Genomic DNA, 14,327 nt, shown 5'->3' with positions numbered 1-14,327 from the left:
TATCCAACGCAGTCATAGGTTTGAACGTAGTTTTCAATTTAGACTCGTTTATATATATATATATATATATATATATATATAAATTGAATGCAAAGTAAATCTTAAACGGTTCTCTTTAATAATTTATATATCCTTATACACTCATAGAAACGTTTACTTTGAAAAGCACTGATATATTTCCAGACAGACCTACTGTTTCTCATAAATCTGGTTTGCTAATATGTACACCACATCGCGTATAAACTTTAATCTATGGAACGCCATGATTGTCTTCTGATGTTGATTGTATAATATGTTCGGTGCTTTATCCATTATATTCAGTAGTATGTATATTATGTTCAGTAGATATCCTATTATGTTCAGTAGTTATTACATTATGTTTAGTAGTTTTTACATTATATTCGGTGCTTTGGTTATTATGTTCAGTAGTTTCATTATTATATGCAGTGCTATTTAAATTATGTTCGGTACTTCTGACGTTATATTCAGTACATTTTTCATTATGTTCAGTCTTCCTGGACACCGACATGCAACAAAATGTCGTCTGCTAAACTAAGAGTATCGCGTTCCATACTTTTTACTCGTATGGCCTGGCTGTAGGGAATGCTCTTGGTGCAATGTTTAGGGTGACAACTTGAAGGAGACAGATATTGATGTTTGTCTGTGACCTTGCAATACAGATCTGTAAATATGTTTCCATCCCTCACTTGCGTTGTAGTGTCAAGAAATGTGATCTTAGAGTCAGAGATTTCATATGGGAATTGTTTTGAGGGATGGGCATCGTTGGCATGTTGAATAAACAAATTTAGTTCTTGTTCAGTATTATCCCACTTCATGTCAATATCGTCATTAAATCGGAACCAAGAGAGGGGTTGATGAAGAAAAGAATTGAGAATTCTCTGTTCTAATTTCCCCATAAAAATTAGGCATAAGACGGGGCCATCTTTGTTCCCATTGCTGTTCCGTTAACTTGGAGAAAGTGTTCACCATTGAATGTGAAGTTATTGTATTTTAATACCAAAGTTAGAAGCTGGATGAGACATTCAGTTGGTGGATGTAAGGTGTTACGAGAGTTCCAGACTTCCCTACAGGCTTTAATACCATCGTCATGGGGGATGTTCGTATAGAGGGAGGTAACATCAAGCGAGACAAGGATCGTTTCTGGTGGGAGAGGGTTCAAAGATTCCATTTTTTTTAAGATAATGTGTTGTGTCTTGTATATATGATGGTAAATTTTCTACATGTGGTCTGAGATAAAAGTCAATAAATTCTGATATTTTCTCTGTAGGGTGGTCATTTGCGGAAACAATTGGTCTACCTGGATTATTGACTTTATGTATTTTGGGCAGAAAATAGAAACGCCCCGGCTTTGATTTTTCAGGTTTTAGATATTTAAATGTGTTTTCATCAATATGGCCCTGTTCACACATGTTTTTTCAGGTTTGTAGTGATCTCTTTGTTAAATTGAGGGGTGGGGTCAGAGTCTAACTTCTTATAAAATCTCTCATAAGAGAGTTGACGTTCTGCCTCTTGAATGTAGTCACATCTGTCCATGACGACAACAGCGCTACCTTTATCTGCTGGTTTTATTATAATGTCGTCTCTGTATTTAAGTAACCGCACAGCTTCGTTTTCTTCAGAAGATAAATTGTTGAATGTTTGGGAAGTAGCAGTGGACAGATGTGTTACGTCGGATTTAATTTTGTCAATAATATGTTCTAAAGTAGCACATTTACTGGGTTTAGGAATCCATGAACTTTTTTTCCTGAATCTGGGAACATCGACATCTACTTGGTCGTCATCTGAGTCGAGATCACTTGTGTCACTATCAGTGGAACTTTTTGTGGTCTCCTTAGCAAAATATTCCTTGATTCTGAGGGATCTTGCTTACTTGTCTAGGTCATCTTCCAAAAGTATAGAATCTATTTTGCCCGGCGTGGGACGAAAATTAAGACCTTTTGACAGTACCTTAGTTTCGGTCTACGACAAAGCTACTGAAGACAAATTGACTACAGTGTTTGTAGAGTTCATGCAACCTTGTTTTTTTCTCCTGAATCGGCGATTCCGGGATTTCTTTCCGGTTATGAGGGTACGATTGAGAGTTAAGGTGGTCTGCTCTCTTACAACAGTGTCTAAAAGTACGCCGTCTCGTTTAAATTTATTAACTTGTTTTTTGTGTAATTTCCGGGATTCAATGCGCAAGATGTCATGGAGGCGCTCGTTGATGGTGAGCAATTCAGAACCGGAAAGTTCTTGGCATGATTTATTTTAAAGATGGTTATAACTAGTTTGTAAATTTAAATGTTTATGAGACGCCTCAGCGTGTAATAGATCCATCAATTTCACGGAACTACTGTGGAGAATATTATTCCATCTATCCATAAATCTGATAGATTTTTCACCGGTGGTAAGGGGTGAAGCTTTCAAAATAAACCCAATCGGAACAATACCCTGAGATAGATAAGTTTTTAAATTTGGTACATGATGTTCGGTTTTAACTATTTTAAGACTCAAAGCTCTAAGCTTTTTAAAAAAAAGACATAGTTTGCCTGATGGTAAGGCTGTAAGAAAAATCGGATCGCGAGATAAATCACTCGATACAGACTAATAATAAAAATATATATAAACGTCTGAATAATAGTCAACGATTTTTCCCACGAGGGCGCTGGATCGTTACAAGTAACGATACATGTACACAATAGAATAAATTATATAAACGCCTAAAAAGTCTAAATGAATCATCTTTAAGTCTTCTTAGATTAAACTTTTACTAAATCTTTAAATTTATACAATAAAAAAGGCAAACCGAACATCAGTTAAGACGCTTGCACCATTCTAAAAATTTGTTGAACATGACATAGGTTATATGACTAATAACATCAGAGAGTTCGATTATATGCTTTAAATAAAAGTAATAATGTGCGATATGAACTAGAACAATTCTAAAGCTTTAACGGTGTCGATAATTATGATGTTACAATAAGAATTCCAAATAAACAGCACTGAACGGTCTAAATTTCTAAACATTTCAGATTTGACAACGGTAGTGTAGTTACATTAGAGTCTGCGATGTTTAAAACAAACTGCCGTTAAAATATATATAGTACTGAAGGATAGGAGATGCGGATACAAAAAACAAAGGTTTTTGTTAAATATTGGACGCGGTTTATATACAATTTTCGACAGAAACATAATCGATACCAGTTCACTGTGTTTTTTATATTTCCAGTGGATAGCAAGCAGTTGTCAGAAAATACCACTGGAGATCTAACAATAAAATGTTACGCACGATATTAAAAACAGATTTATGATAGCATAAAATACACTGTGCTTTGACCATTAATATTGTAAATGAAAAAAGTCTGAATAAGTGGCCTAGAAATCTCACATTAAGAAATCTCAACTGCATATCTTCCGAAGGCATAGTAGAAGGTTGCCATGTAGGTTAATTCCTTTTATCCAATTGACGTCTTTTAAAACAAGGAAATATCAGGGTAGTATAATTTCATAGCGACAGTACAGTCGTCATTACAGTTTGCATTGCTATCATCATTTTGGATGTAGTCTTGTAGTCCTACTATTGGGGCATTAATTTTGCCACAGATCATAATTTCTCCCTGAGAGCTCAACTGTAGAACTTCATTTTAAAGCTGTGCAAATATTTATTTTGAATCAGTCAGGTGCCTGTTGTTCAGTGGCTGTCGTTTGTTGGTGTGGTTCAAAGGTGTTTCTCGTTTATTATACAGATTAGGCCGTTGGTTTTCCGGTTTGAATTGTTTTACACTGGTCATTTTGGGGCCCTTAGCTATATAGCTTGTTGTTCGGGTTGAGCCAAGGCTCCGTTTTGAACGCCGTTCTTTGACCTATAATTTTTAAGTTTTTATACATTTCGACTTGGATGGAGAGTTGTCTCACTGGCACTCATACCACATCTTCTTATTTTTATTTAAGAAATGCATGCTTCTTTTTGTGAATTTGTTGGGGTTTAAAAGTGTTGACCGAAGCGCATTGTGTATGAAGCGCAAAAGAGCTTCATTCTAAAAAGCGTGCACGATCAACACCCCAATAACATTACAAAAAAAAACCATTTACTTCTTAGACTAATAACTACATTTTCATGCTAATTAGACAATGAATACATAATATTCATCAAGTATATTTTTATTTACCTGTGCAGTTTTTTGTGGAAGCACATGTGATCACGAATGTAACATTTCATTTTGTTATGAAGGTTTTGAAAGACGCACGATTACTGTTATCAAATCAAACTAACGGATTCTCAGGAAACATACATGTACTGTAATTATTCATATATGATTTCATTATAGCATAAACACAACTACACTGTGAAAGAGAGTCCATGGATTTGTTTATCAAACTTTAACCAAATGGATATTTTTTTTACCTTTTTATCTCTTTTACTTCCTTTCTAATTTCTAATTTGCAGTGTATACCTGTTAATGGACTCCCTTTTTCTTTGTGTTTAATAGGTATTACGGTGAAAAGGGTAATGAAAAATCTTGGTGATTTCCAGGCAAAAAAGATACCAAATATTCAACAAAACCACTATCTCAAAACTATTTACATAAGAAATAAATCAACTAGCGACTATTTAAACCATGAGTATTCCAAAAACCTTTATATAGTTTGTTCATACTTTGAAAGATATGATAGAATTTAATAAAGACGAATTTCAGACGAGAATATTTACAAATAACAGTTTATTAAACTAGCCAGTTGTACAAGTTGTACCAGTTGAAGGACTAACTTGTTGATTGCAAAATGTCCTTTCTGTCTTGGTCATGTTGGTTAAGATTGTCTTTACTTGAGGCAAGCACGCAACGCCGACCTTAATAGTCCTATAACATATCACTCCGCATTTTCTTTTCGTTAATATACGTTTTTATAGAGTTTGTTTTTAATTTAATTTTGTTTTCCTCTTTGAAATGCGAAGTACGAGTCATATCGAATATGGTAATTTTTCGACGATATTTCAGGACGAACAGAAAATGACTCGCAATATCGACCAGAAGTGCCATATACATACAGTGCGTTTAACTAATAGTTTTCTTTCAATTATGTAACTAACGATAAAAGGCCTATTTCTGCATAATATGCACATACAATGCATAGATATTTTGAAATATATAAGAAGTGATCTTGAAATTTATACAATTTATTTCAAAGCTTCTTTATAAAATTAAGTTCTTCAGCCATCGAAATAAAGATGTGTAGGGTGAAAAACAATTGTTTTGATTAAACTGTCCAAGTAATTCGGTTTGGTCACTGAATCAATTTGATATTTTTTATTTAGGGGAAATGACGCCTACCGGTAAGACTTCTTTGTTCAGCAAAGTTTAAAAACCCTTATATAAACGTTGAATAAAAGATATGAACAAATGGTCTTATTTATAGGACTATAACGAGGCGGTACAGAAACTGTTTTCAAATGTTCCAAGTGGTGAAGTTGAAATAATCCCTTCCAAAGTTTTTATGAAGGCAATCTCGAGTTGGTTGACAGTTATGGAATATCTGTTTTACAGTAGATGACGGATTTGTTCCAATTGTTGTTACCACAATCCCGTCCTCTTTGTTTCGAATATGATCCACGATTAAGGCTTGTTTAACCCCCACGCACTTTCGCGCCTGTCCCAAGTCAAGAACCTATGGCCTTTTTAGTCTTTCAGTGTTTTTTTTTTTAATTTTGATTCATTTATATGTTTTGGAGTTAAGTGAGACGTCCGATTTCCCTATTGTTCAGGGGCCAACTGGAGCGGATTTTCTCGCTGTGTCGAAGACCCATTGGTGGCCTTCAGCTGTTTTTTGCTCTTTGACACGTTCCCTTTTTCCATTCTCAATTTCATTATCACCGGGTTTGTACTTACATTAGCAACTCGACACGTGACGCACGTTTTGCAGGATCTGATTTCCCTTGTGGAGAACATAATATCAACCACGTTTTTTGGTAGGGTTCCTGTTGCTCAGTCTAGTTTTCCATGTTGGGTTTTTTTGTGTACTTTTGTATGTGTTTTTGTCGTTTTTTGATTTTTGCAATTGCATTGTCAGTTTGTTTTCGATTTATGAGTGTTAATGTCTGTTTTTGGTATCTTTCGCCTCTCTTTTATTTAAACCAAACAATATTTTTTGATTTATAGTATGATTTGCAATGGTATTTTTAAACCTGTTGCATATTTGTAATTTACAAGTACTTCCAGTTTGATCTTTGTTCATAAATAAACTCTTTAAATCCTAAATTCTTAAATTTCCAAAACTACTTCGTAACCTTATCCATCATGATTAACTTTTATGATAGCTTTGTGTTCACTAAATATCAATTGTATATGGTGAACAAATACAATACAACATACTACTTATTATGAATGCTGAATGCGTTTCCACAATTGTTTTAAACAAACTATATGCTGCATGTTTTTGTGTAAAGTACTTAACGTTGAAATGGGATACAATAACAAATGTTGTGATTTTGGTAAGTTCTTTTGAATTGTTATGCACCTCAGTTTTATAAATTAAATATTGTATTGTCATATAAATCATATCAGGATTATTTACTAGTAAATAAAAACATAATTTATAAAAATATAAACAAACGACAAACCCCAAAACACGGGGAAACATATCCTTAGAAAGTATAAATAATTACATTTTTTTTTATTATATACTATACATAAATAAAGGGTCCCTGTCTTCAGTTCTAAAGTATGCTTACATGTAAGAAAATACCCTAAGATTTCAACTTCTTTTGAGGTTGATGGGAAATTAGAGATTTATATTGTCATTTTCATCACATTAATTCAAATCTTGTATAATTAAAGACGTTTCCATATAAGTCTACTCCAAGTTTAATTTTGTTTTAATATTGAAAGATATGAGTTTCGATTGAATTACGGAATCATGGTCCTTTTATTCTTGGAATTTTAATTTGCGTACGAAATCTCAATTCAATATGAAATCGCTTAACCTTGATACTAGAAAATAGAGAAAAATCGAAATATCTGGCATTATGAAAACGAGACAAGATTGCTTTTATCGATTGTTTCACTTTCGATAATTGGAAAACTAGTATTGATCAAAATACGAGTTTATACTTCGATTATATGACTTGAAGTTCAATTTATTTATCAGCGTGACTCAGTCAATGACGATTATAGGCGGGTCCTCAAAATTCTGATCATCTAAATCAATTACATTTGGCAATAACGTATTTGAATTCATTGTGTTTGTCTCTGTCACTGTACTAGAACCCAAGTTAGTCCCTCCTAGTGCAGCAGTTGCTTCATTCATAAGGTAACCTATTTGTTCCAAAATGCACTTAATATCATCTTCATGCGCGATTTCGCGAACTTTGACCTTTTTTCCTTCGTGTTCGAATTTGAATACTGATTCCTGTAGTTGAATATAAACAAATCTATGTCCATCAGTAACAACAGCAAATAATGGACATTTGTTGCTGAAGGCGTCACCAAGGTTATTGACTCGTAACAAATTCATCTGCAAAATTAGCAATTGCAGCAAAGCCTGCGCAACGGCGCTGTCGTTCAAACTTTTGATACTTTTTGTTTCCACACATCCAATTATTTTACCATCTTTAGCTATGCAATAATCAAATCTGCAGTTCGGAAGAAATATACAATCGATATTTTTGTCTACCTCAATATTTAAACCTAGAGAATAACACAGTGGAAATAATGACGCGTCTAATACAAGCCTACTTCCGCATTCTGTTGCCGTGATAGACTTTAAATGTGAAACAATTTCTGAAGTATAATTATTTTTCCCGCTTTTATTTGTTTGCACAGCCTGAACAACTTCAAGTTTTTGAAGTAATTGCGATTGAATATATTCTGACACCTCGTTATCACCTATGGCAAGATCTGTCGAAATTTCTATTTTCCGGACTGTTTCATCAAAATCAAAGTATCCCGCAATATTTGGAACAGTCCATTTACTGCATGATTTATCAATGTCAGATTTTCTTGACTTTGTAATATTTTCATTTCGATCTCGGAAACGATTAATTTCAAAAGGTTTATCAATATGACGAAGATCGCTTGCTGACACCTTAAGTGTGGCAGGTGTATTGTCTTCTTTATCTTCTTCCTTTCTTTGCACGTTTTCTGCCTGTATGGCTAATGCTGGCTCTATTGAGCTTTCCATCGCCACATATTCTAGAGCTTTCGTAAGATCTGTTGGCTTTTCGATTTTCGTGACAGTGGTACTGCATTCTTTATCAAGTTTAGAATGTATTGACGTTGGATCTCGTTGTTTATTCATTTCAGCATGTTCTTGAGTATCAAAGATGTCTGCCTTTAACATATCTATAATGTTAACTGCGTTTTCGTCTAGTCTATCGTCTTCCGGCCTTTTTTCATACTCTTTCTGTGCTACGTTAAAAGTTCTTCTTGTTTGTTTTGTAGATCTATCTGTCACAATATCTTCTTGAACCTTCGTTAAATCTGTAAGAATTTCAATTTTCAGAACTCTGTCACTGTTCATTGTATACGGATCAGAGTTTTTTGACGTTGGATATCGAGGTTGATTTATTTCGACATTTTCCTTATAATTCGAACTATCATCAGCTGACATTTGTATAAGGTCAGGTGCGCTTTGGTCTAGTTGATCGTATTCCAGCTTTTTTGCATATTCTAATTGTGTGACTTCCAAAGTTCTTGTTGTTGGTTCTGTAGAGCTATCTATCGTCATATCTTTTTTTACTTCCTTGAAATCTGTTGGTACTTCAATTTTCAGGACTATGTCACTACATAATGTTTCAGGATAGTAATTTATTGTCGTTATATCCCGTGGTTGATTTATTTCAACATTTTCTTCATTGTCCGAGCTATTGTCCGATGACATATGTATAATGTCAGGTGCGCTACCGTCTAGTTTTTCTTCTGAGCGTCTAACATTTCCCCCCCCGTTCACTTTCTAAAGTAATTGTTGTAGGTTCTGTAGAGCTATTTTTCGCAATATCTTCTTCAACTTTAAAACACGTAAATTTTGCTGTCTTTTCTATTTTTCGGAATGTCATATTGCAGAATTTATCTACATCAGAACTTATTGGCGTTGGGTTTCGCAAATTATTCATATCAACTTTTTTTACATTATCCGAACTATTGTCTGCTGACATATGTATTATGTCAGTTGCGTTTTCGTCGAAATTATCTTTTTCTGGACTTTTTTCATATTCTTTCTGTGTCATTTCCAAAGATATCGTTGATGATTTTGTAGAGTTATTTATCCCATCTTCTTCAACTTCCGTAAAATCTGTCGGCATTTCAAATCTGAGAACTCTGTTCCCGCACAGTGTATCTAGATCAAAATTTATTGACATTGTATCTCGTTGTTGATTCCAATCCACATTTTTGTCATTATCCGATCTATCGTCCGTTAATGTATGTGTTACGTCAGTTGTGTTTTCGTCTAGTTTTTCTTCTTCCGGACTATTTTCATATTTTTTCTTTGCAACTTCTATAGATATTGTTGTTGGTTTGGTTAAGATATCTATTGCTATATCTTCTTTAACTTCAAATTCCGTAATTTCTGTTGTGCTTTCGATTTTTCGGGCTGTCATATTGCAGGATCTATCAAGGTCAGAACTTATTGACGGTGAGTTTCGTGATTGATTCATATCAACATTTTCTTCAATATCAGAACTACCATCCATTGACATATGAATAATGTCATGTGCATTTTCGTCTAGTCGATCGTCTTCCGTTTTTTTTTCATAATCTTTCTGTGCCGCTTCAAAAATTCTTGTTGCTTGTTCTGTAGAGTATGTAGAGCTATCTACAGTCATATCTTCTTGAACTGCCGTATAATCTGTTTGCATTTTAATTTTGTTGCATGTGTGACTGTTTGATATAACGATATTAGATTTTATTGATGGTGAATGTGCACTAAGATCTCGTCTTCGATCAATTTCAACATTTTCCTCGATGTTAGAAATATTGTCTTGTGAGATGTATACTATGTTAGGTGTTTTGTCGTATGGTTTCTCTTCTATTCCTATGTCGCATTCTTTATGTACTATTTCTGTAGTACTAATTGCTGGTTGTGATAGGGTATCCATTACTGTCTTTTCATGAGCATCGGTAAAATCTGGAGTGTCAGTTTCCAGGACTGTCTCCGTGCATGGCTTATCAATATCAGATTTTATTGATGAAAGATATACTTTCCTATTAGTTTCAGAATGCTCCACGTTACTATATATATTGTCTGTTAAAATATATGTCGTGTCAGATGCGGTATCCTCTGCTTCCTTTCCATTTTCGTATTCTTCCTGTGCCCCTTTTATTACTGTTTCTGTTGTGTGTTCCATTGTTATATCAACTGACAATTCCTTTTCAATCTTGACCTTTTTTCTCGGACTTGAATCCAAATCACTTGGAATATCATACCTAGGTTTTGACTTTCGATGAAAAGCTGAGGGAATTGTTTCCAAAATACTTGGACTCATCTTCTCGTCAGAAGAATCAACATCTTTTCTGTTAGTTGTTTCGAAGTTCAGCTGACGGCGGGCAGATTCAATATAAGAAATATTAATTGGTTCAGCGGTATATTTAGATTTTCCTTTTGGCCATGTGTCTGCCCGTGACATGCCTATCTGACTTCCGTCGTAAACAGTCACATTTTTTGGTTTGCTTTGAGGTTCTTCAACATTTAAATGTTTATAAGTTTCAATTGTATCTTTACTTCCACTGATCTCAATAATACCGCCTTTCCTCTCTAACAACTTGTTTACAAATGTATTCGCCAAACATTTTGTACTATTTTTTGTACTGATAGATACATTATTTGATTGAACATCGTGCACTCTTTTAATACTCGATAAAAAATGTTTCCATTTTTTTTCGTTGTCAATAGTACGTTGCTTTTGTTGCTTATCCATTTTCATTTAATGTTTTTTTACCTAAATAAGATAAAACAAAACCATTAAAAGAGGGACGAAAGATACAAAAGGGACAGTCAAACTCGTAAATCTAAAACAAACTGACAACGCCATGGCTAAAATGAAAAAGAAAAACAGAAAAACAATAGTACACATGACACAACATAGAAAACTAAAGAATAAACAACACGAACCCCACCATTTGATTAAATGGTTCTCACCTAAATCAAAAAGAGCAAACAACAATGGTTTTAACCTAGATTAAAAAAAAGCAAACTCTTTTAGATAAGAAATGTGAAATTCACAGACTCGTAAATATTCAACAACTTTTACAGATATTTTGGGTTTAAATCTCTTTACCTGTATTCATTTCATCAAGAAACTATAAAATTCTGAATCTTTGCTTTTTTATCATCCTGGTAGCATTAAATGAAGATAACGGTGCTTTCTGTTATTGATTTATTGGTATTGATATTTTAACTGATTTATTTGTTGTTGCTAACCGTCTAACGGAAAATATTACATGCACTATGATTGCATGTACATTGTTTTGGATTCTTGTAGTAGATCGATACGCTGATTCGGATTTGTTCACATGCTTAGACCTTATTCTCGGACACATTTTCCTGACTTTGATCTACACTGTGCCTTTTTTCTCTTTTTTTTTATTAACCGCTAATAAAGATCTTATAACTTCAAACTATTTTCGACTTTTGAGTACCCCCCCCCCCCCCCCAAATAAAATGAACCCTTCGTAATAGCTTCAGAATAATTTTGATTTATTAAAATTTTTTACAGCAAGTTCTTATTCTCTTTTCAAATACGTAATATATCGTGTTATTCAATGAGGCTTACCATTTCAAAAACAAATGTGTGTCCTATGTTTGTTCTACTTTCGGTTTCTATTTAGAAATTAATCATCAAATGAATACACCATTACTTTTGTTTTTCTTTTGGTCTATTTCTTTTTTTCGCCATTGTGTTGTCAGTTTATTGTCGACTTATGAGTTTGAATGTCTCCCTTTTATCCTGTTCTTATGTACATGTATGTACTAAAAACACATAATAAAAAACTTCATTGCCATAAAAACTGACTGAATAGTGTTATCAGATTGTTTTTCGAAGCACAATTAAGATATAAACGTTACTAATATTTAGTTACTTAGAAGCAAAATGACATTGTACAATATACATGTATTTTGAAACAATGTGATATTAATCTGATGTGTATTTCAATTCGGGTCATATACATATAACTACTGAAATATGTATATACCATACATGCATGTGATGTGTTATATATGTGTTTCCTTATTTATTTAATCGATTTTTAACATATTTGTTAAAATTGAAGGAAAATGTGGGATGGGGATGATTGCCAGACAACTATCCAACAAAGTTCAAATGAAGTGGATGTAAGCAGTTATTGGTTGTTTCAAAACATGTTCGAATCTGAGGTACATATTAGAACTATTCCAAATTGTTACTAATATTTCATTTAACGTTTCGATACTGATGTTTTTATTTATATATATAAATATTTGTTTTTGTCGGAATGCACAAATTTAAGGAGAAACATTGATAGTCAAACAGCAAATAGACAATAGAAACAAGTTTTAAAAAACATGACCTATTGTTGTTGTTTTTGTTTTGTTTTTTTTGTTCTGATCTGTTTTTTGTTTTTCTTGATTGTTTGTTTTTTTAACAATTTTATTTTTTTTGCAATTGCAATTGCAAGAATAATATTTGGATTCTTATATGAACTTTTAAAAAATGTAAAAGCGAGTGATAAATTTATATTACCCAATTAAACAACACAACTTTGATTTACAGCTTGACATATATTACAGACAACTTTATTTTGTTAAAGAGCGCATTTTACCCTCTATATATTTCGTCTGGCTTTTTGTGTCGTTGGGGTACCGACTTGACATTATTTTGACTTTAAATGTATATCGCAGAGTAGAATACTCTGGGCTGTCAGTTGCAACGTATATTGTATATATTTATATGACTGAGAATGGAGGGTGGTCGATTTCATCAAAATCAAAACAAATAAAATTTATGTAAAATGTCCTGTATTTTTTTACTTTCAGTTTCAGTTTCAATTCCAAATTATAATAATTGACACGAAAACTTTGTTAATTGCTTTTTAGAAAGAATGAATTGGAGGTTCTTACAACTTGGAACACACGAATGCACCATAAATACTTGTCATGCGCTTATTTAGGTAATATATAGATTAAAAGAACACTTACCATAAAAAATGATCGAATATGTTTATCAGTAGGTTTTCCGCTCTAAATTTAGAAATATGTGTAATGACACTATTTATTTATTTACAGGATAAACGACAATGATCAATAACACATTTAAGAGGGTCTGGATAGGGTTTTCAAATAGAGAATAATGGGTAAAAAGAACAGAATAACGGGAGAAAGGCAAAAAAATAGATAGTATAGAGAAAAAATCGGCAAAGCAAATAAAGAGTAGAGAATAACGTAGTACAAAAATTAAAAGAATAGCGAAAAATGGTTTAAAGAATTAAATACAGAAACGAAGGACCCCCTTTTCCAGACCCTCGTCAAGGACACATTTAAATGCTTGTTCGGACATTCGTATGTTGACCAGTTGTGTAATTCAAGACAGGTCATTTCATAAAATTATGTATAAGCATAGCTGTGCTGCGTAATATAGTATTACGTATTAAGTGTTTCGTTATAAACCTAATCTATTTTTAACATACCTGGTTCATTTTCAAAAAATGTGCGTATCTGAAGTTGACCTAGAATAATTAACAATTCAATTCAAGTAAAATATTCATTGTCATATAAACTCTGAACAAAAAGTTTGTGACAAATAAAATAAACATGCAAAAAATACATTTTACAAAAAAAACGTAGGACATAAGTCACAAAACATAAAAAGTATAAAAACAAAACAATTTATCTGTATGATATATAAATATATCTATATAAAAAAATCAAGGGTCCCCTGTCCTCAGTTCTAATGCCTGTTTAAAAAATTTCTACTTCTTTTGAGGTTGACCGTCAAAGAAGATATTAAATTTTATAATTAACATATGACTAGATTTCTCAACTGTTTTATGTAGGCTTATTTATGGATACGTTTTAATGCTGATAAGCAGTTGAAAGAAAATATCAGAAAGAAATTGATTTAACATTATCATGATTATAAACAAACTGTTGCCCCGAGGTAATAAGTTTATTTAGTATGTGAGATATTGCATTGCCAAACTAATGTCGTGTAGTACAATTGATTACAAAGGGCTAATTCACTCTTAGCTTATAACTAGGGCAAAACCAGTTTTAAATATAATTCAAAAAACTATATTCCTTCCAGAAACAATTTTTCATATAATTTTTACTTTCCAAAAAGGGGTGTCTTTTTATTTTTG

At 32.9% G+C, this 14,327-nt stretch overlaps 1 protein-coding gene across 1 annotated transcript; it reads right to left on the bottom strand.

Moving 5' to 3' along the window:
- Window positions 1-6,704: 6,704 nt before the first annotated feature.
- LOC134689764 (uncharacterized) lies at window positions 6,705-8,874 on the bottom strand. The gene has a single exon (XM_063549736.1). It carries the CDS (start codon window positions 8,872-8,874, stop codon window positions 7,150-7,152), a length of 1,725 nt encoding a protein of 574 aa, XP_063405806.1. The 3' UTR covers window positions 6,705-7,149.
- Between the last annotated feature and the right edge of the window lie 5,453 nt (window positions 8,875-14,327).

Source organism: Mytilus trossulus, chromosome 11, assembly GCF_036588685.1.
Source record: "Mytilus trossulus isolate FHL-02 chromosome 11, PNRI_Mtr1.1.1.hap1, whole genome shotgun sequence".
Taxonomy (NCBI): Eukaryota; Metazoa; Mollusca; class Bivalvia; order Mytilida; family Mytilidae; genus Mytilus; species Mytilus trossulus.
The sequence above is the reverse complement of the archived record's forward strand: the minus strand, read 5'-3'. Positions and strand labels throughout refer to the sequence as shown.